General features: G+C 50.9%; 2 protein-coding genes across 2 annotated transcripts in view; both read left to right on the top strand.

Moving 5' to 3' along the window:
• The first annotated feature begins 11,212 nt into the window (after positions 1-11,212).
• apof (apolipoprotein F) lies at positions 11,213-17,082 on the top strand. The gene is made up of 4 exons (XM_069187336.1): positions 11,213-11,314; positions 12,749-12,986; positions 13,845-15,108; positions 15,371-17,082. The coding sequence occupies exon 4, from the start codon at positions 15,389-15,391 to the stop codon at positions 16,664-16,666; it is 1,278 nt and encodes a 425-aa protein (XP_069043437.1). The 5' UTR covers positions 11,213-11,314; positions 12,749-12,986; positions 13,845-15,108; positions 15,371-15,388; the 3' UTR covers positions 16,667-17,082.
• Positions 17,083-20,830: 3,748 nt separating this feature from the next.
• The window catches only part of stat2 (signal transducer and activator of transcription 2), a 38,839-nt gene continuing 37,621 nt past the window's right edge, over positions 20,831-22,048 (top strand). Inside the window, exon 1 of the mRNA XM_006629444.3 lies at positions 20,831-21,143. The gene's annotated coding sequence lies outside the window, so the exon portion shown is untranslated. The remainder of the gene's footprint in view (positions 21,144-22,048) is intronic.

Below are 22,048 nucleotides of genomic sequence, written 5' to 3'. Positions count from 1 at the left end.
GTGCCCAGAATATGATTCCCGCTATCTGTGCCAGCAGGGGATCGATTTTGAGCCTTTTTGCAGAGGGCTCTTTAAAGGACACCCCAAAACACAATGTTGAGATGGTTTTGCGACTCGTGGTCCTGAAGGTTTTTAGGGGCTCTGGAAGTCTGGGACAAGCCACCTACCCATGTTGCTGAAGCACTGCTTGGCTGCCACCAGAGCAAAATCCCTGATAGGGTCAGGCAGTGGGGTCCCCTCCCTCCCCTGTCTCTTTCTCCTTCTCACAGCCCCTCTGTCACCCTGGGGTTCTGGAAGTGACGCACGCAGGACGTCCGCCTCAGCTCACACAGACACAGTGTTCCTCGCAGCCCCACCTGGGTCCCAGGTGCGCCCTGAATGACTCCTGTCCTCAGCTCTCCAGCTTTCCCTTTCTCCTGCCACACAGAATGGCATTTCTGATGAAAGCAGGCTGTTGTGTTTACTTGCCTCTTTGTCTGTTCCTGGAACACGACGAGAGAAATAAGCGCTCTCCTGCACTCAAATAAATTATCTCCGAACTGCTGCACTCCAAAAAAATTGTGGCGCTCATCTTGAGACAAGCTGGTGGTAAATTGGGTGCCATCTTTAATACACAGCTTGTAATTGGATCCTTCGGAAAACAATGTTCCAGTCAGAACAACAACAGTGTGGCTCTGCTTCTCCTGCACAGTAAGGAAAGGAAGACTATTTGTTTCTTGTCTTTACAAGACAAGATGCCAAAATGACTCAGTTTAAGTCCGTTTAAGGCACAGGTGGAGCCCACAATTTAGGCTTATCACCTGATGCATCTCATCCAAATGCAACCCAGGTCTGAAGGGAGGGTCCTGCACCCAGAGGCTGAAGGAACTGAGTCTCTTCAGTTTGAAGGGAGTGTCTTGCACCCACAGGCTAAAGGAACTGAATCTCTTCAGTTTGAAGGGAGTGTCCTGCACTGACAGGCTGAAGGAACTGAGTCTCTTTAGTCTGAAGGGAATGTCCCACACTGACATGCGTTTTCTACACACCTGGAGGGATTTACAACCCCTTCAAAGATGCCCCATTGTGTTGAAAGACAAACAATGTCTACCTGTTGTTTTAAAGTGAATATTTTAATTGCAAAGGTGAATGCGCTTTCTGAACACTTTTATAGGTGAAAGTTGTCAGCAAAAACTGCAAAGAAAAATCAATAACTAAAATTTGTTGATTGCATAAGGAAGTGTTTGCAATTATAGCTGCAAGTCTATTGGGATACGTTGAACAGCTGGATGGGTCTGGTTGCATATCAGACTCCCTTTGCACAGCTGCTTGATCCAGCCCAGGTTTTACCTTCAGCATTGCTGAAGACAGAAAGCAAACGCATTCGATTGGGGCGCAGTCAGGACCAGTACTCATTTTCAATGGCTGTCCATGAAGAACATGCAGAGTTAATTATGTTGTTGTGGTGTCATGGAATTGACAGGGATCATTCAGAGGACTGGAAATATAGCTGGAGGCGGCGGGGAGGAGAGAACCAGCCTCAGGATCGCGTGCCGGTAACCGATGTGTCACCTGCGGCTGATTGATTCGCCCGGCGGGGGCACGAGCAGCCTTAACGAGCCTTGCTCGTTATTGTTGACGAGGTTTTTAACGATGCCCTCTCTCGGTGTGACAAGGCCTTGAGAAAGCTGAGGAATTGCAGAAGAAGCGTGCTGGCTCTTTGATCAAAGTAATTAGCTGAGTTAAAGATGGTGCATGGCTGGCTATTACTTTAAAGTGTTACATTAACTTTCTCTGCGCTTGCAGGAAACACTGGGTAACTGCACGGCCTCTTGAAACCTGTTTTCCTGCAACCTGAGCATCAGTTGTTTTGATGATCCTGCTAGTTATCAATTAAACAGTCTGACAGCTGGATGAAACAGAACTGATCTAGAACAGGATGGACAGTCCTGATCCTGGAGAGCCTGAATGTGTGCAGATTTCTTCATTCCAATCCATCCATTTTCTTCGGAGCCAGAGCCTATCCCGTAAGCAAGGAGCGCAAGGCAGGATACACTCTGGACAGGACAACGTTCCATCACAGGGTAGGTACAAAGACACAGACACTCATAGAAGGGCCAATATTCCCAGCAGTCAATTAACCTACCAGCATGTCTTTGGACTGTGGGAGGAAACCCACGTGGACGCAAGAAAAACATGCAGACTCCACCCAGAGAGCACCCCAGGAATTGAGCCCAGAGCCCCAGTGCTGCGAGGCAGCATTGCTGACCACTGCACCATCACGACAACTCTTAGTTCATTGTTGGCTTAATTGGACAAATTTAACACCTTCTCCCAGGTCTCCAGATGTTGGCACTTTAAACAGATTTAGAATACCTGTGCTGGCCCTCCAGGACTGAACAGGACTAGACTCCAAGTTCTGCAGAATCTGCCAGTTTCTGTTCCAGGTCTGCTCTCTGTAAATATATCATCTTATTTATTCCGAGTGAAGATGTGTGTGTGTGAACTCATCACAGGTCTGGGTGTGTGTGTGTGAACTCATCACAGGTATAGGGGTGTGTGTGTGTGAACTCATCACAGGTCTGGGTGTGTGTGTGTGTGAGCTCATCACAGGTCTGGGGGTGTGTATGAACTCATCGCAGGTCTGGGTGTGTGTGTGTGAACTCATCACAGGTCTGGGTGTGTGTGTGTGAACTCATCACAGGTATAGGGGTGTGTGTGTGTGAACTCATCACAGGTATAGGGGTGTGTGTGTGTGAACTCATCACAGGTCTGGGTGTGTGTGTGTGAACTCATCACAGGTATAGGGGTGTGTGTGTGTGAACTCATCACAGGTATAGGGGTGTGTGTGTGTGAACTCATCACAGGTATAGGGGTGTGTGTGTGTGAACTCATCACAGGTATAGGGATGTGTGTGTGTGAACTCATCACAGGTCTGGGTGTGTGTGTGTGTGTGAACTCATCACAGGTATAGGGGTGTGTTTGTGTGAACTCATCGCAGGTCTGGGTGTGTGTGTGAACTCATCACAGGTATAGGGGTGTGTGTGTGTGAACTCATCACAGGTCTGGGTGTGTGTGTGTGAACTCATCACAGGTATAGGGGTGTGTGTGTGTGAACTCATCACAGGTATAGGGGTGTGTGTGTGTGAACTCATCACAGGTCTGGGGGTGTGTGTGTGAACTCATCACAGGTATAGGGGTGTGTGTGTGTGAACTCATCACAGGTATAGGGGTGTGTGTATGTGAACTCATCACAGGTATAGGGGTGTGTGTGTGTGAACTCATCACAGGTCTGGGTGTGTGTGTGTGTGTGAACTCATCACAGGTCTGGGTGTGTGTGTGTGAACTCATCACAGGTCTGGGTGTGTGTGTGTGAACTCATCACAGGTATAGGGGTGTGTGTGTGTGAACTCATCACAGGTATAGGGGTGTGTGTGTGTGAACTCATCACAGGTATAGGGGTGTGTGTGTGTGAACGCATCGCAGGTCTGGGTGTGTGTGTGTGAACTCATCACAGGTATAGGGGTGTGTGTGTGTGAACTCATCACAGGTATAGGGGTGTGTGTGTGTGAACTCATCACAGGTCTGGGTGTGTGTGTGTGTGTGAACTCATCACAGGTATAGGGGTGTGTGTGTGTGAACTCATCACAGGTCTGGGTGTGTGTGTGAACTCATCACAGGTATAGGGGTGTGTGTGTGTGAACTCATCACAGGTATAGGGGTGTGTGTGTGTGAACTCATCACAGGTATAGGGGTGTGTGTGTGAACTCATCACAGGTCTGGGTGTGTGTGTGTGTGTGAACTCATCACAGGTATAGGGGTGTGTGTGTGTGAACTCATCACAGGTCTGGGTGTGTGTGTGTGTGTGTGTGAACTCATCACAGGTCTGGGTGTGTGTGTGAACGCATCGCAGGTCTGGGTGTGTGTGTGAACGCATCGCAGGTCTGGGTGTGTGTGTGTGAACTCATCACAGGTATAGGGGTGTGTGTGTGTGAACTCATCGCAGGTTTGGGAGTGTGTGTGTGAACTCATCACAGATATAGGGTTATGGGATTTGAATGATCACTTAATGTCTTAATTTAACAAATCACCTGTTTAATTGAGGAGAGTGGAGTCGCTTCATACCTTTAGAACCTGGTGATCCGATCCCATCCCACAGACAAGGGCCTGGTGCCAATTGCACCCTCCTGTGTACAGTCGCTCTGTACAATCACATCTGCTAAATGATGCTAAATGCTAATTACCGTTATTATCTAGTGCACCAGACATTCAGGTGTTCCAGCTATGTAATGAAGACCAGGGGGGCTAAATAATCATTTTCCCAAATTACACAAACAATTAGATCAATCCAGCTGTTTAAAGGGAGGTGGGAATATATTCCACTCATCCCTGTGGTCCCTTTGGGATTGCAGCTGTGTCCGATGTTGGAGTGCAGTGTCTCTATTAAGCCTGCTTCCTGTGTAACGAGCGGCTGCAAACGGACTCTGTCCAAACTCAGCCCTTTCCCTTTGCCAGCACCAGCGGGCGAGCGATCTGACAGGCGCACGGCATTCCAGCGTCAGGGCTCGGGATTGTCCGGAATACTGTCTCCACCGGCCGGAATCAGGCACTGCTGTGCTCAAACCCTGGTCCAGGATATAGGCTTCACCCAACAACATGGCTGAGTTGCTTGTTTCAGACCCCCACCTCCCTTTGTGTAGAGCAATGTGTCTCCTGTTCTCAGTTTTAAATGCACTTCCCAGCAGATCTTTCCCACCTGAGGCCGGAGACGAGTGGGATACAGCCCCTCTATCCCACCTGAGGGCGGAGACGCGTGGGATACAGAGGATCTTTCCCTCAGCCGCCAGGACCAGAAGCGCTGGGGAGGATGTAACAAACCCGGCTCAGCTTTATTAATTTGGTAGGTTTTGTTTAAAGAGCCGGAGCGTGGCTGATCTGAGCGCCCTGCAGGCAGGCGGGGCCGTGGCAGCTATTGAAGCCATGCATCAATTCGGAGGAGTGCGAAGTCTCCATCTCCTTCCTCTCTCCTTCCGTAGGGCTCACATTCCGGCTTTGTAGCCGGTGTCATTTTCCGAGCTGCAGGGCGTCAGGGAGTGTGAGGCCCAGGACGGGCTGGGAGAGCCTTTCCCAATGTACCACCCTGTACAGATGTGCCAGGCATTCAGAATCCATCTGCACCAGCCTGTCTTGCAGCTCACCTGTTGTTAACCTGTCCTTATCTCGTGACTTCCTGTTCTGCCTGCTGTGCTGTGTAATCCAAAGGACCCTCAGCTGACCAAGACTCCCTGAGGTCCCCGGACCACCTCTACTTCCAGCACAGCATCGGGCTCCGTTATTCAAACACTTTGATTGTCATGCAAGCTGCAGGCCTGTGAGACTTTGTGAGCTCTTCTCTGAGCACGTCTGAAAGCCAAGCCACCGACAACCCCTCTCGATCACCATGCAGTGAGAGATTGTAATCAACGCAGTTGGATATTCCATTCATCCATTTTATATCCGCTTGATCCAGTTCAGGGCTGCAGGGGGTGCTAGAGGCTATGGTGGCAGGCCACGGGTACAAGGCAGTGTACACCCTGGACAGGACGCCAGTCTATCGCAGGGCACACAGACACGCAGTCACACCAGGGTCACTTTTCCCAGAAACTAAGTTATCAAAATATTAGATCCTTCCAATCAGGTTACAGGTTAAATAAAAAGCAGCCAGTCTCTAGACCAGTGCTGGGACTGTCAAGCCCTCCTTGCATGAGAAAGGAAAAAAAGAGCAGACCCACGTGATCTTAGGTGTATGGAGCACAGTCCATCACTATGACAAAAGACCCTCTTCAGCTCCACTGTACTTCACTTTAATTTCCCTTATTGCCCCCCTCTCCAGAGGGAACCACTGACCCCCTTCCCTCTGGCCTTTATTAAGGAGGTGGTTGGGTTTGTCACAGGCGTTTCCTTAAATTTCCCTTCAAAATATGTTAAAGAAAAGCAAAGCGGGCTGAAAGTGCTCCCTCTCGTGGTCACTGAGGTGTACCGCGGCAAAGCAGTATAAAACACTTGAAAGAATGGCTCTGGGGCTCAGGGCGCCTAGTTTAATCCCTTCTAGGCCTCTCGGTAGCAGTGGTCAACATCGCTGCCTCTCAGTGCTGGGGCCATGGGTTCAATTCCAGGGGTGCTGTCTGTAAGGAGTTTGTATGTTCTCCCTGTGTTCACACTGATTTCCTCCCGCAGTCCAGAGACATGCTGGCAGGTTAATTGGCTTCTGGGAAAGCTGGCCCTGGTGTGAGTGTGTGAGTGTCTGTGTGTGTCCTGAGATAGACGGGCGTCCTGTCCAGGGTGTATCCTGCTGTGTACTCAGTGCTTTCCAGGACAGACTCTGAGTCACCGGGACCCTGAAATGGATAAGTATTTATTAACAGTGATGTGATGTGATCTGAGTGGCTCCTGTGCCCAAGTTTCGCTTTCGGGTCTTTAGAATCTTTTACAATGTGTTCTCCAGATTTCCTACTGTTTGTACTGATTTAGCACAGAAAATAAAAGGCTGGGTGGATGGAAATTGCTATTCATCAGCTTAATGGAGCGGAGAGGTGAGACTAACACACACCTGTGTCTGAACGCGGTCCTGCTGTCCGTATTTGTGCTGGTGCTGGAGAGAGGTTTTACAAGCCTGCCGGTCAAGTGCACCAGGCGACATCGTACCGTTCCCGGACAAAGATGGACGACAGCGGGAGAGAGAGGGATCGCCTGCGCGTGTGTGTCTGGGCCTGCACCACTGCAGGCTTTGGAAACCGGGCAATGCATCACCTGCCCAGCTTGAAGAGCACTTCAAACAGATCTTCAGCCGCCTGCAGACCTTACAGACCCTGAAGAAGTCTCGGGAGGGTGTAACAGGGCAGAGCAGAGCGGATTCTCCTACATGCTGTCAGTGCAGGACACTCTCTTTAGACTAAAGGGGACATCCGGGCCAAGTTTCACCCGGTGACCTGCGGTAAATCTCACGCTCTCCGCGCGCCCTTGGGAGAAGGGCGGGGCTGTTCACTCTGGAGGAGGCGTGGTCCTTAATTGGGGAGGGGGAGGGGCCTTCATATCCAAAACTCTGAAGCACCTGCTGGAGCCACGGACAGGAGAGATGGGAATCTGGACAGAGCAGTTCCCAGAAATGGAGCATTATAATCTGCATTAAGGATCACATTAAGGGCTCACTGGAATGGTGTCTACAAGAAGAATTTCATTTCTCGGTCTCTTTCGAGCCCAGCTGCATTGGGTGACCTTTAGTTGCCTGATTGATCCTTAATTGTTTAATTGATTCTAGAACCACAACTCTTAGGCTCTGAGTAGTGCATCTGTAGTAGGGACTGTCCAACCACTTTCTCACCACTTTATCCAGTACAGGGTTGCAGAGTCTATCTCAGCATGCAATGGGTGCAAGGCAGGATGTGCCTGGTACGGGACACCAGTCCATCACAGAGCAGACATTGACACACACACCCACACCAGGGTCAAATTTCCCAGCAGCCAATTAACCTGCCAGCATGTCTTTGGACTGTGGGAGGAAACTGGAGCACCTGGAGGAAACTCATTTGAGCACAGGGAGAACATGCAAACTCCACACAGACAGCACCCCAGGAAATGAACCCAGCTGCGAGACAGCAATGCTGGCCACTGCACCACCGAGCCACTTTGTATGGATTTTACTACAGTAATTCTACAGCATAATACTATGAGTCAGTATTTTAGCTTCAGTGGAGCTGAATGAAGACGGGACAGTTTGCTAAGCGGAGAAGCACAACCTCTTTTTCTAGGATCAACCCAAGGTTACAAACGTATCAGACCTTTCAAGGAAAGCAGGCTGTTGCATTTCAGTTGGAAAAGCCCGCGTGCCCGTAAGTCAGTTCCAGAGCCTTCACTCCAAATGACCTCCTGGAACTGGCCCGAGTGTTCGAGTTGCTCCATACCTTGAGGAACCGAACATCCAACACCTGGGCCCTTTGGCTCTCCGGAACCGCAGCAGAGCAAACAGGAGCTTCTATTCTCTCTTCCATCTCCGCTTCTCCTTGTGTAACTTGCCGTGTTCTACAGGACAAAGCGATCTCCTTGACGAGCGCCTGCCTGGCTGAGTGTTTTCAAAGCAGTTCGGGGAATTCTTTCAAAAGCGCGCTCCCTCCTTCTCCATTTGCAATTCATCAGCGCGCAGCCCCTGAAACGAGGCTAATTAACCCATCTCCCTGTCGCACCTGAGCCCACACAGAGCCGCGGTCCTGCCCGCGAAGGAGGGGGCCGACGAGGAGCTCGGCACGACGCCTCTGTGGGGGAGCTGTTCGCTCGGGTGCGCTCTTTTCTTCCAGGTCTCTGGCTCATCGGGACGCAGATGAAGGATCTCACGGAAGGGAACGTCTCAATCTTGCGCTGACCCTGGGCCTGCATGACGGTGAGCCCTGAGTCACTGCTCTCTGACATCGCTGCCCCTCTCCGCCTGACCCTTTCAAATTAGATTTAATTTGATTCAGAACCGATTTTTGCTGGAGTTCCGCAGCAACGGTGACGTGGCTCGTCTGACACGGCATTGCTGTTTTTTGTGGACTTCTCAAGGATAAGGGACCGATCCTCCTCCCCCCCACAGGCCGAAAACTTCACCCAGAAGTCTCAGACAGCCTTACCCTCGGGGGGGCCTCAGGGTTGACATGACTTTGCCTCTGATCCCCCCCACCACAATTTCCCCTGGCTATTTCAGTTCCCTTGTATGTTCTCCCTGCGTTTCTCTGGGCTTCCTCCCACAGTCCACAGGCTGGCACGTTAACTGGCTTCTGGGACAATTGACGCTGGTGTGAGTGTGTGTGTGTGTGTGTGTGCATACCTGTGTCTGTGTGTGCCCTGTGATGGACTGGCAACCCCGTCCAGAGTGTACCCCGCCTTGCGCCCCTTGTTTGTCGGCTAGGCTCTGGGTCCCCCATGACTCTGAAATGGAGGAGCCGGTTAGAATATGGCTGGCAGGATGAATTTTGCCCAGGGTTACAGCAGGGGGACGTTTCTCCAGCTGCACCTGCCAGGAAACACGGCGGGGAAGGAAATTAGAGCTGCACAAAGGTGCTGATACCTGTGCATCCCTGAAATGCTTCCCCAGCTCGTTGCTTCATGCCTGGCCCTGGGAAGAATGCCCTGCTTGTGTTGTGCTTGTCTGCTGCCTGCAGTGGGCCACTCAGGAAGATGAACACATCCAATACAGTGACGTAGCACTGGCAATAGTCTAATCGTTGCTATTCATTGCACTCATTTAGTTTGCAAATAGTCTGGATTTCAGATTATTATTAGTAGGTTGCAATACGTATCTTTTCAGCTGCACATGTCTTAGACCATTTTTCAGTTCTAGTCTGCAGATTGTGTAGCCGTGCAACATGCGAAGATGCCTCTGTGCTGAAACAGACTAACACAAAGCAAGTAGATGTGGGCTGGGGTGGAGTCTCACTCCAGTGTCTGTTTTCCTCAGCAGAAGGAGATCTGGGCAGTCACGCAGGACAGGACAGTGCGCAGGTCGCCACCCCAGCTGGGAACTGCGATGGACGCCGAGCCCGAGGAGAAACAGACACAATCCTGACTAAAAACGGCACACGTTCTGCCAAGATACTGCTGTCCTCAGCTGAAGTCCAAGGACACAGGGAATAGAATTGTGGTTCTATTTTCAGCAGAACTCCTGGAATGAATCGTAATATACAGGCTAACAACACCCCCGTCTCCCCCAGACAAAGACGGATATCAGACAGGGTTGTAAGTGACATGATTACATTTTCTGTATTAATTAGTCTATTCCTATCTCTTCGGATTGTTTAATTGTAAATTGCTTTGAGAATGGCTCTATATATTAACAAAGGGACTGTTGTGTCATTGATAGTACTGTTGTGAGTGAGTACAGTATGAGTCTGTTTTTCTTTCTGGAAAGGCAAGAAGTTTATTCTTAAGCCAGGTTGTACACTGTCCTGGCATTTCTTTCCCTGTCCTTGGTGTGCAGTGAACTGGGAGCCCATGGCTCTCTGATTGACATACTGGTCTCATCACAGGGCTCCCCCTGCTTCAAGCTCTGCTGGTACCAGTTTACATAGCGGGGGGGGCACTGGATCAGCTGGGGCACAGCTGCACACTGCACACTCAAGGATACAGCCTCAGTCTCTGCAGTGAGGACTGGGCCCATGACCCTCTAGCCAGGTGTCTGTGGCACTGAACCTGTGCTCTGTGGCGCCCTCTTCTGGAGAGATACGGTAAGGTGGAAGCACAGAGTGGGTCAACTCCAGAAATCCGAGTGGGAAAGCAGCAATACGGGATCCGCAGGCAGAAGCATCGTGTCTGTCCTTCAGTGACAGAACCTTCACTCATCGCTGTTCTTCTCTGGATTCCGTACGCGTTGGAGAACCATGTGAGCAAAAAAAAAACCCGCAGTCTGTGGCTGGCAGAGATGCATGGCTGTGATGACTAATCAAATGAAAATTAAACTAATGAGGCCCACACAGCCTGCCCCGCTCTTAATTGAGATGTACTGCCCTGCAGTTCGCTGATTGGATCCAGGCCTTTTCCAGTAATTTCCACTGGTAAGTAATTTAAGAGCTGGAAGCGGGCCAGGGCACTGATATACTGTACATCCAGCGGGTGTGGAGCAGTGGGAGTCACTCTTGCCATATTGAATTATGATGTCATTTTCCATCTGGAAGTTCTATAAGGGGATCAGTAATATCTCCATCTATATATTGATAACCATTCACGTCTCTAACGCACTGATGCTGTAGTTACAGGAGGAGGAAGAGCTTAACCACGCCCATTGTAACAACGACACCTGTCTCCACGAGGAAGGGTGGGGTTAGACTGTCGCCCACTTTATTTTTCAGAGAGCTTTATTGGCATGACCACTGAGTTACAGGGTCGCCAAAGTAGATACAATTAACGCAGCACATTTTACAGTTTAAACACGCTATTGAACTTTTACAGAGATCACTTTATACATGAAAAATTGTTAATAGAAAAGCTCACTGTCTGCTACCAGCTCAATTGAGTTCCCTCCCCCCCTCTCCCAGTAGGATTGGGAGCTGTACTGATTCAGGCAGGAGTGGAAATTCTGGGATTAGATTTGTTATTTTAGGGGAAAATGTTTGTGTTATTCCAGAGTATTTTCTGCAGAAAGTGCGCCCTGAGGGAACACAGAGCTGTCTCCGTCGCCTCCCGGGCTGGCCTGGCTGCAGAAACGGAGGGGTGGGTGTTGAAGCACGAGGTGCGAAGAGAACAGCCGGACGGCACTCGCGTGCCAATGGGCACGTGGACGGGAGCGGTGCCCAGGGGGGCGTGGCCGGACCGAGACCTCCCCCGGCGGCTCGTAAGAGAAACCCTTTACAACGAGAAAGACTCCTCTTGCTTCAAAACCAATTCGGTTATCTGCCGCGCACACACACTTACACTACTACGAGGTATTTTATTCACTGTTTGATTCCTCACCTCTCGCTTTCTATCCAAAGTTTGTAAGACGCTAGACCCTCTCTCGATCCCTCTCCTGTATTTATTGACGTATTACACGGATCCGCAGCCCGGTTTTCTTGCGTGCAAAATGTATCTTTCAGTAGGATATTTCCACAAGCTCGGACTGTGGAATCAAAATAACCCTTTTCAAGTTCTCCAGAGCTTTTTTCCGATGAGCAGATCAGGTATGCACTCGGTAAATGAAGCCCCCTTGTGGTCGAGACTGGAACAGACCTTTCCATTGTGGATCTGTTCTAGAAATTTAATTTGGTTTCCTCGGAGGCGTGTCAGTCGGAACAGATCTTGCTTCATAATAACTACAACAATAACTCATCAGGAATTTTAAAATTCGGTTTGGTGCTCAATATCTATAGGAATTTCACCTTTCTGTGCCTCTGCCACGGTGTAACAGACGTAATAATTGTTATAATTATGGACATCATTATGTAATTATCCCAAACTAAATGAATTGAATCTTTTTGGAACAATGTACTTTTTCAATCCTGCTGTCACAGAAGGTGTTTTCCCTGGCAGAGACATAAAGCCTTTAACTTCAAAAGAAGAATTGTAAGGAGTCAAAAATGTCAAAATTGGCCCAACTGGTTTGGTTGGTTCTTAGGAAATAATTGATCTAAGGATCTCCTTGTGTGTGTGTTTTGAAAGCAGACTGTGCAGGCACAGTCAGCTGTGGTCCTGCAGGAATTTCACTCCAGACCGGCTGTTAACCCGCGAAATCAGCTCATTACTGGCTTATTCAGACTGGTTTACAACTTTCTGCTGCTGATGCTTTAAAGAAAACACACTGATGTGTCATTCCCTCAGATCAAGGACTGCACACCCCAGAGCTAGCGTATTAGCTTTGACCCCATGGCTGGGGCTGGGTAGTTCGTTCCAGACCCCTACCTCTCTTTGCGTAGAGAAGTGTGTCTTCTGTTTTCAGAATTAAATGCATTCCCCCATTAAATTCCCCTTCTTTTTGTTTTTGGTTTGCTGTTCGTTTTGTAGAAATCTGAAGGATCAACCATGCCAAAGCCTTCGATAAAATCAAACATTCTTTGTGGAATTGTTCTGATTCCTTTACTTAACTGGTTCTGTTCTTTACCCCTCTGCTCCAGCTGTATTCAGGACTTCCTCTCATAGTGTATCCTCATTGTGCATGTTTTGTATTTTCATTCTATTTTTTTGTATTTTTATTTTTGTATTGCTGTTGTCGTTCAGTAAAGCGCTTTGAGAAGCCATCTTGAAAGGAACTATATAAAATAGTTTATTATTATAGTGTTCCCCTTTTCTCAAGCCCTGCGCCTGCCTCGGCAATGCAAGCACGGTCTGCTACCCTTTGGATCCCCGCGCTGCCCTTCTGCAGACCTGGCCGGGCTGCGATGAGGAACACAGATGAGACTGCTGGGTCCGGGTGTGGATCGCTGTCCTGCATGTGCTGTCGTTATCATCCCAGAGCACATTGGCAGAACACCCACACAACCACAACCACAGAAACAGAGTCTGAAAATAGTCTACAATTCTGACAAGCTACGGTACAAAAGCACATTTTATAGGACAGAACAAAGCCTGGAGTGACTGTATCCAGCTTTCACATTCCTGTCAACAGGCAGTCCCAGTAAACACTTACTGCAGTATTGCTGCGGTATTAGTGTGATGTGGTATAAGCGATGTGATGTGGAACACAGTGAATCCCGCAGCATTTGAACAGGAGAAGCTGCAGAGGAGAGGTCATTTAACAGCTAATTCATACGGAAAGAATCCGGAGATTAGGTCTCAACCACCTGGCTAGGAAGCCTGTTTCAGACACCCACAACTCTTTGTGTAAAGAAGCATTTCCTATTGTCCATCCCACATGCATTCCTGTTTAGTCTGCAATTGTGAACCGATTATATGGTAAACAGGCGGTGTCCTGACTATACTCTAAGAGCTTATACAGTTGGATCAAATCTCCAACTGGCTCTCCATTGTTTTAGACTATGGAGTCTAAACTATTGTTTTAGACTGAAGAAATATAGCTGTTTTTATGCCTTCCCTAGATTCCTAAATTCCACACGTTTTTCGGCATACCTGTCATTGAGAGGTGTGGTAAAGGATCCTACCAATTATGGGCAAATGAAAAGTAAGTGAAGCTGTAGTTCAGTGAAAGATAGCTGGGGAGCAAGTCTGGAGAAAATCCACAAATACAGCAGTGGAGTTTCAGAAAGTAAGCCAAGAAACACCTAGGACTCCCACTGCAGAGCAGGGAGATCCACTCCAGGCTTTACCAGCTGCTCAGGGTAATGTACAGTGCATAGATCAATGTGTGTGTTTATTTGGAGTCAGTTTAACAAGACACGTGGAAGTAACATCTGTCACATTGCTTTCCTTCTTCGTTTCTGCTCTTTACACAGGAATGGGCAGCTCGCAAAATGTGAAATGGAGGTAAATTCCAATGTTAAACACAGAATGGGAATCTGATTTGCATCCCAGTGTTTCTAGACGGGAGTAAAATCTGCTCAGTATGTGGTAATGCAGTTGTCGTAAGACCCAGTGACCTAACCTCGCACACACATTGTGGTTCGAAGCTGCCTGGTCTGCACACTGTCCAGATCCCGGCTCTTGGCGCGGAAGAGGGAGAATCTGGGTCAGAGCAAAGCCACCCTCGTTCTCGTGAGCTGGGGGACGAAGCTTGAGAGAGCTCTGGCTCCCTGTGAGTTAATCAATATACCAGGCCGGTCCCCCTGGCTGTGCCAGCTGGCAGAGAGGAGAGTTAGGGAAGAGGAGGGGTGGGGTGTGGGGGCTCTCCTTGGTCCCTGAAAGAATGGCAATAATTTATCTGGAGAATCTGTGATTCATCTCTCAGCCCCGGGAGCCCCAGAGAAGAAAGAAAACAGCACAGACGGACCCCCCTCTCCCCCCCTCTCTCTAGTAAAGGCAGCGGGGGGCAGGGGGTGCCGGAATACGTTTGCGGACATTCCTGAAATGTAAGATCCCAAGTGGCAACTCCAGTCTGGGATTGCATTCATGGGGAATGGCTCAAAGTTAAAAACACAGAACAAAAGTAAAAAACAGGAGTGTCTCTGGACGGGGAAAGGCACTAAGTAAACAAGCCAAGCGCAGTGCACTCCCCCGATCGCTGACAGTTTCCTAACGTGCGCCCTGCCAGCGGGCTCTGAGGCCATCGAGAGGGGCCTCTGCACCACAGACCCACAGACGAGCGAGCGAGGGTCCTGAACACCTCAGCCCGGGACCAGCCCTGCCCACACTGAGCGAGGGTCCTTAACGCCTCAGCCCGGGACCAGCCCTGCCCCACAGACCCACAGACGAGCAAGAGAGGGTCCTTAACGCCTCAGCCCGGGACCAGCCCTGCCCACAGCGAGCGAGGGTCCTGAACGCCTCAGCCCCGGACCAGCTCTGCCCACAGACCCACAGACAAGCGAGCGAGGGTCCTGAACACCTCAACCCGGGACCAGCCCTGCCCACAGCGAGCGAGGGTCCTGAACGCCTCAGCCCGGGACCAGCCCTGCCCACAGCGAGGGAGGGTCCTGAACGCCTCAGCCCCGGACCAGCTCTGCCCACAGCACCCGCAGGACGACCCAGGTGGGGCCCTGGCTCAGGGACAAGGCACCGACACAAGAACAGAGGAATAAAGTGAGGAGAAAACCAGGAACCCAGGTTAGAAAGAGCCACATTTCTGTGTCCTTTTGACTTTCTCTGTGATCCCGAGAGGTCGAAAGTGTTTGCGATTCTGAGATTTGCGTTGGCGGGGGGGTGGGGGGGGTTGATGAGGTATTCTTGAGTGATTTAATCTAAGGGCTTGAGAAAAGGATTTAAAGAGCTGGAAACGTGCTCCTGTAGCTGTCGTGCCGGCCTGGCACGCAGAGCAGACGTCCCGCTGAAACTTGCCTCCTGTGCTCTCTCCTCCCCTGTGCGCCAGCTGGCTCGGACCCTGACCATGACCCCCAAGCTGACGTGGCTGACGCTGTGCCAGCTGCTGCTGAGCGACGCCTTCCTCTGCCAGGTGCTGACCCTGCCCGCTCGCCCGCGCGCCGTGCGGGCAGTCCCGGCGGAGGAGGCGGAGCAGGAGGATGGGGACGAGGGGCGATCGGCTTCCCTGCGGGCTGGAGCCCCGTCCAAAGCCGAGGGGGAGGAGGAGGGGGAGGGAGGGGGCAATCAGCCAGGAGTGTCCCCTGCCGGAGGCTCCCACTCCTTCCAGGGGGAATTCCGGGCGCTTTCCGCCCGGCGAATGGTGGACGCCCTCTCGGGGACGCTCCGGCACCGGCTGGCCGCCCCAGCGTCCCGGGGGAACCTCAGCTGCGCGGACATGGTGGCCCCTCTCTCTGAAGACGCCGGCTCTTCCTCTTCCTCTTCCGTCTTCCCCCGGCAGCTGGTCAGCCTCTCCCTGGTGCCCGCCCTGGCCGTGCTGGGCTGCCCCCGGGAGGCCCAGGCCCTGGTGCTGGGGCTGTACCAGGCCTTCGGGGTGGGCGACACCCACGAGCTGCTCCTGCAGCTGGCGGAGCTGATGGAGAGGAGCCCCGGCGAGGGGCGCGACTGGCGGCGCCTGCAGGCCGTGCTGCGGGCGGGGGCGCGGCAGTGCCAGGGCTGGCTCAGGCTGACCGGGACCCTGCTGCTGGGGCAGGAGGCGGCCGGCCCGCGGCCGGGGGGGCCGGGTGACGCCATGCAGGAGTGCTGCAGGCTGGGCCCCCGGTGCGCCGGGGTGTCCGGGCGCGAGGGCTCGGGGCGCTTCGCCGCCGTGCTGCGGAGAGGCAGCCGGATCGTCCCCTCCGCCGACTCCCAGTCCTGGATCCAGGACTGCGCCGGCGCCCCCGCGGAGGAAGAGGAGGGAGTGGGGGACGGGGGGACCCCGGGCCGGCGCGGCCGGCGCAGCCCGGGCGCAGAGTGCGCCCACGAGACGGAGGAGCGCGTCTACAGCGTGGTGGGCTGGATCCCCGCCGTCAGCACGCTGTACGGCCTGGGCACCGCCGCCTACTACGCCTCCGTCAACTGCTCCCACACCGCGCGGGAGAGGGCGCTCCTGTCCGCGGTCGACCTGGGCACCGACGCTCTCATCGCCGTGTCCGGGGGCACCGTGGGGATCGCGGGGTATGCCCTGGGCTCCGGCCTCAAGACGGGGGTGAAGGCGGGCATCAGGTACCTCCTGAACCGCATGAAGCAGGGGCAGGACCTCGTGTTCGAGCAGGACTACCGGACGCCGGCCTCCGCCGTCGACTAGCCCGTCTGAACCGAGCCGCCGGCGCTGCCTCTCCCAGCCTCCGTCTGTCTCCTGGCACGGGGGTGGCGGGACACACTTTCCAGCGGGAGGGACAGGAAGTCAGAAACAGCGCCCTGTACCACCGCACTGCAGGTGATCATGTTAGCAAACAACTCGTGTGCTGGGTTCGACCGACCGTGTGCTTTTCTCTCTGGCTGTGTAACAGCTGGCCATCTGGTGGGAGACCTGTAAAGCAGGCTGTATTGTAGATCCCTCTCCGTCTTCTCGGTAGCAAATTGCACGCTCTCAGACTTACCACATGCTGTACTGCATCTTTTTTTAATTGCATTAGGATTTTCTCTAGTTACTGCTGTCACTATCCTTCTCTGTTCCATCAATCTTCTAACTCAGCTGAATAAATGTTTGTGTTTATAGACCGTTGTGTGAAAAATGCTGCCTTATCTCTGCCCTCTCTCCTCTTTTTGAGTGCCACTGACACAGGGGTGAGTGGAAAACAGGAGAAATGGGGGGGTGGGAGGGTTGGGGAGTGGAAAGTGGTACAGTCCGTGGGGGGGGGGGGTGAAGATAAATGATACAGTCCTGGGAGGGGAGTGGAAAATGGTACAGTCCAGGGTGTATCCACAGGGAACGTGTGGGTTGTTGTCGTAGTTGTTCACACATTCCACTGGTCAGGAAGAGCATATCTCTACTCCACTTAGTGAAGCTCCAGCTGAGATCATCCCAGAACCGCGAGCAAGAGTGAACAAACAGGATGACCTTCACCCTCTGGGGCTCACTCACCTGTCCCTCTGGTGGAAGACCTCCCTGAACCACCTCCCCCTGACAAACCCTGGGTGTGTCCTGCGCCCCCTGTCCCGCACACCCCTTCTATTGGAGATACCCCGTCAGCAGTGAGGGCAACACCCGCCTTCATTCATGCTTTTCCTGAAGCCCCCACCCGGCCGCTTGGCTGTCCACGCCTCTGCCAGGAAGACGGTGCTGCAACCGGCCCAGGAATTCTGGTGCTCCGGTTTTCCAGGCTCTCCTGTGACTGGTTCTCCTGCCCACCCTCCTAGTTAAAGACTAAGGTAGTCAAAGCTGCTAGACACTCTCCACGGTACACTGATCACTCATGATCTCTTCAACAGGAGTGCCGCAAACTAGAGCGCAAGTGGAGGTCTACTAGTCTACACGTATTCAAGTCAGTATGGACTGATAGCCTACAGCAATACAAGAAAGCCCTATATAGAGCTTGTTCAGTTTGCTACTCTGAACTTATAGAAAGCAATAAAAATAACCCCCACTACCTATTTAAGAAAATAGCTAATCTTACAAATAAGAACCGTTCTATGGCACCATCTAACTTTAGTAGTGACGATTTCATGAACTTCTTTAACAATAGAATTAGCACCATCAGACTTCAAACACAATCAAATAAGCTGCAAAGAAGTCTGGTACAGAGACAGTATGCGCACCTCTGTAGTGTTTTTCAATTAGTTAATGAACAAGGACTCAAGAAATTAATTATTGAGACAAAGTCAACCACCTGTCCGCTAGATCCCATCCCCACTCAGCTAGTCGAAGATTCCCTCAGAGTACTGGCAGGAGCTATAATTAGTATGATGAACATGGCTCTTGCATCAGGCCTTGTACCTGATCAATTTAAGGTAGCAGTTGTTAGACCGCTCATTAAGAAGCCAAATTTGGATCCACAGGCTCTTAACAACTACAGCCTGTCTCAAACGTCCCATTTCTATCTAAAGTTCTTGAGAGAATAGTTGTGGCCCAACTGCTATCGTATCTGGACTCAAATAATATACTTGAGAAATTCCAGTCTGGTTTCCGCCTACGCCACAGCACTGAAACTGCATCAACAAGAGTTGTAAATGATATTCTGTTAGCTACTGACGCAAGGAGTGCAACAGTGCTTGTGCTTCTAGATCTTAGTGCTGCTTTGGACACGGTTGACCACTCTGTTTTGTTACGCAGGCTTGAGTTTGAGGTTGGCTTATGTGGAACCGTCCTTATGTGGTTTAGTTCATATTTAACTAATTGTTTTCATTATGTTCAAATATCTAATAATTGTGCTGCTTTGTCAATGTCACCAATTTGGGGTACCACAGGGATCAGTGCTGGGACCAATATTGTTCTCTCTGTACATGCTGCCGCTATGTAGGATAATACGAAAACAATATTAACTTTCATTCATATGCTGATTTCTATGCTGATGCTGATATGATACATTTCGTTTTATACCCAATGACAACTCGTCTATTATCACTTTAGTTAATTGCTTTAATGAAGTAAAGACTTGGATGTGTGCAACCTTTTTGTTACTCAACTCTGATAAAACTGAGGTTCTGTTGTTTGGAGGCAACAATACTGATAGGACTACTATAACTTCAGCACTTAACTCAGAGGATTTAAAAATTTGCCTCAAAGACTCAGCACACAACCTAGGCAACATATTAGACACAAGGCTCTCATTTAACTCTCATGTTAAAACAGTATCGAAAACATTCCTCCTACAGTTAAGAAATATTGCTAAACTAAGGCAGTTTCTCTCCCCTCAAGACACAGAGAAATTAATACATGCTCTTGTATACAGCAGGTTAGACTACTGCAGTGCCCTACTATCAGGGAGTACCCATCACTCCTTCAACACCTTACAGCGGATTCAGAATGCAGCAGCTAGAATTGCTCCTGGAGCAGAACGTACGACCATATAACCCCCATACTTAGCTCTCTTCATTGGCTTCCTGTCAGGTACAGGGCAGACTTCAAAATCCTTCTACTTATAAGGCTCTCTGAGGTCAGGCACCTGTCTATCTAATGGAACTTATTAATGTACACAATCCAAGTTGACAGCTTAGATCACAGAATGCAGGTCTTCTTCATATTCCACGCATTAATAAAATAACAGTTGGTGGTGAAGCCTGTAGTTACAGGGCACCCAGCTTATGGAACAGTCTCCCACCCCATGTTCGGGATGGTGAGTTTTCAGGTTATTATTTGGCTCATCCAAACCTGCTACCTTGTATAAACTGGTGGGATCATTGATACTTTGCTGTCTGTCCCAGTTCTGGTCTGCAGTTCTGGTCCTTGTGAGACTGCTGTGTCTGCAGGCTTTCATTTCAGCTCTCCATGAGCTAAATCATTATCAGTGGGTTAACTGGACCAGCTGAACAGCTTCTCCGAGCTCCTCAAGTACTGCTGCTGTGAAGGGACCTGGACATCCTGCAGACACACTGATCCCCCCAGGACCTGGACTGGACACCCTGCAGACACACTGACCCCCTCCAGGACCAGGACTGGACACCCTGCAGACACACTGACCCCCCAGAACCAGGACTGGACACATGCAGACACACTGACCCCACAGGACCAGGACTGGACACCCTGCAGACACACTGACCCCCCAGGACCAGGACTGGACACTCTGCAGACACACCGATCCCCGCGGGACCAGGACTGAACACCCTGCAGACACACTGACCCCCCAGGACCAGGACTGGACACCCCGCAGACACACTGATACCCCAGGACCAGGACTGGACACCCTGCAGACACACTGACCCCCCCAGGACCAGGACTGGACACCCCGCAGACACACTGATCCCCCCAGGACCAGGACTGGACACCGGGATTGGTTATGTAACAAACAAAGTTTAAATGAAGTTGAAGTGTCAGTGTGTTGTGCTGTTGCGCTCGTGAACCAGACCAAACTCTGCGTTTAAATCTCAGCGCCTTCCTCCCTTTGAGACAACGCAGCTCCTCCGCTTTCCTTACGTCATTTCTCGTAAATCAGCTGATCTCAGCCGGTGGCAGCTGAAGCCGCCGTTCTTCTAATTGGTTTCGCCACCCTCTGCTGCATACGTCCAACTCAGGCTCCCGCCTTAGACTGACAGGCACGTCAGCCAAACCGCGATCCACATCGGCCGCAGCCGGGGAGTTTGACAGCTCACATGTGACCAATGAGCAACTGGAGAAGGCGTGGCGCTACTGCGGTTGGGCGGGGTGGTGAAGATGTAACTACACCAATGTGTTCTGCGTCCTAACTGAAAGACGCAGCCTTAGTCGCCGCCATTTTGGCTCAGAATTTATATTAGCTTTACACGCTAAGATTAACTCCGGATAGGCGCCACAATGGCGCCGGTTTCTCATACATCAATTGACACCGGAAACCTCCTCCAGATAAGGTGGGGTTTAATGTGCCCATCAATGTTTCTATTTTTTCGCCAGGGGGAGGTTGAATTACTCGCTTGTTCGAGGCAGGGGAGAACGTGCGAGTGAGTTGGTCAAGTTCAAGTGTCGGTTAATATTAGTCGCGATTCGCGGCGTCCTCATGTTTCTGCAGTGTGTGTAGAAACTGTTTATATCATCCTGCGTCGTTCGCCTGATATCATAACTGAAATTAAACAGCGTTAGTGTCCAGCCAGGAGGAAGACACAAATAAACCGCACTGCACCAGGAAGTTAGAGCAACTGCCCGGGTTCAGGTAAGTATCCCGTCTTTATGTCTCTCATCGTGGCTCAAACACAGTTTATTCTACGAAGAAATGACCCGCTGCGTGTCTCTGCAGGCGAAGTGTTTAATTCCAGTGTCTTGTACGGCGGGGTCCATCTGCACGGCGCACGTGAGCTGTGACAAAAACACTCGCGTTTCAAGCGAGTGAAATTGAATGCTTTTTGGAAATATTTGAGAGAGGCAAGCGCTTTCCTCTAGTATGTTTTTGTTTTGTTGTTTTTGCGACAGGGACTACTTAGAATAACCGCCTCCACAGGCGACGCTGCAGTCGCGCCACGCGTGTTCGGTTTCGCGATGTTTTTCTTTCTGCCTGCATTTGGTTTACCTGTGTATCGTCACTCTTCATTCCGCCCGTTTGTGATAGGGTCAGGTCAGTGTAAAAAGTCCGACTATCTCTCAGCTGGTGGTTTGTCACCGACGTTGGGGGAGGACTGTTTTACCACTTGTGAATTCTCAGAACAGATCTTCCGGCGTCAACAGTATAGTTCAGAGTTTGACTTGCCTAAGTTGACTGTGTCGATTTTGTTCGTCTCGTCCCCAAGAGTGTTGAGGAAGCTACTTTTCGAAAGAAATCCATTAAAGGTAAAGCTTACTGGTATGAGGGACTAATTTTTAAAATGGAACAGGAACCTGTGGGGAGAATACTTTCGTCCGGCGAGATTTACAGTGATTAGTCAGGTGTATACAGTGTCTTTGTAAAGTAGTTAATTCCCTCTGAAAGTAGTTTTGCCCATCTTCCACAAAAACATGGGGAGGCACAGTGGTGCTGTGAGGCATTGCTGCCCCACAGCTCTGGGGCCCTGAGTTCAATGCCTGGGGTGCTGTCTGTGTGGAGTTTGCATGGTCTCTCTCTGTTTCTGTTTTACGTGGGTTTCC

The sequence above is a fragment of the Lepisosteus oculatus genome, chromosome 1 (genome assembly GCF_040954835.1).
Source record: "Lepisosteus oculatus isolate fLepOcu1 chromosome 1, fLepOcu1.hap2, whole genome shotgun sequence".
NCBI lineage: Eukaryota > Metazoa > Chordata > Actinopteri > Semionotiformes > Lepisosteidae > Lepisosteus > Lepisosteus oculatus.
This window is presented reverse-complemented; position numbering and strand designations above follow the sequence as displayed.

Excerpts from the sequence above, each read along its gene's own strand:
- apof (XM_069187336.1), top strand. The coding sequence starts at position 15,389 with ATGACCCCCAAGCTGACGTGGCTGACGCTGTGCCAGCTGCTGCTGAGC.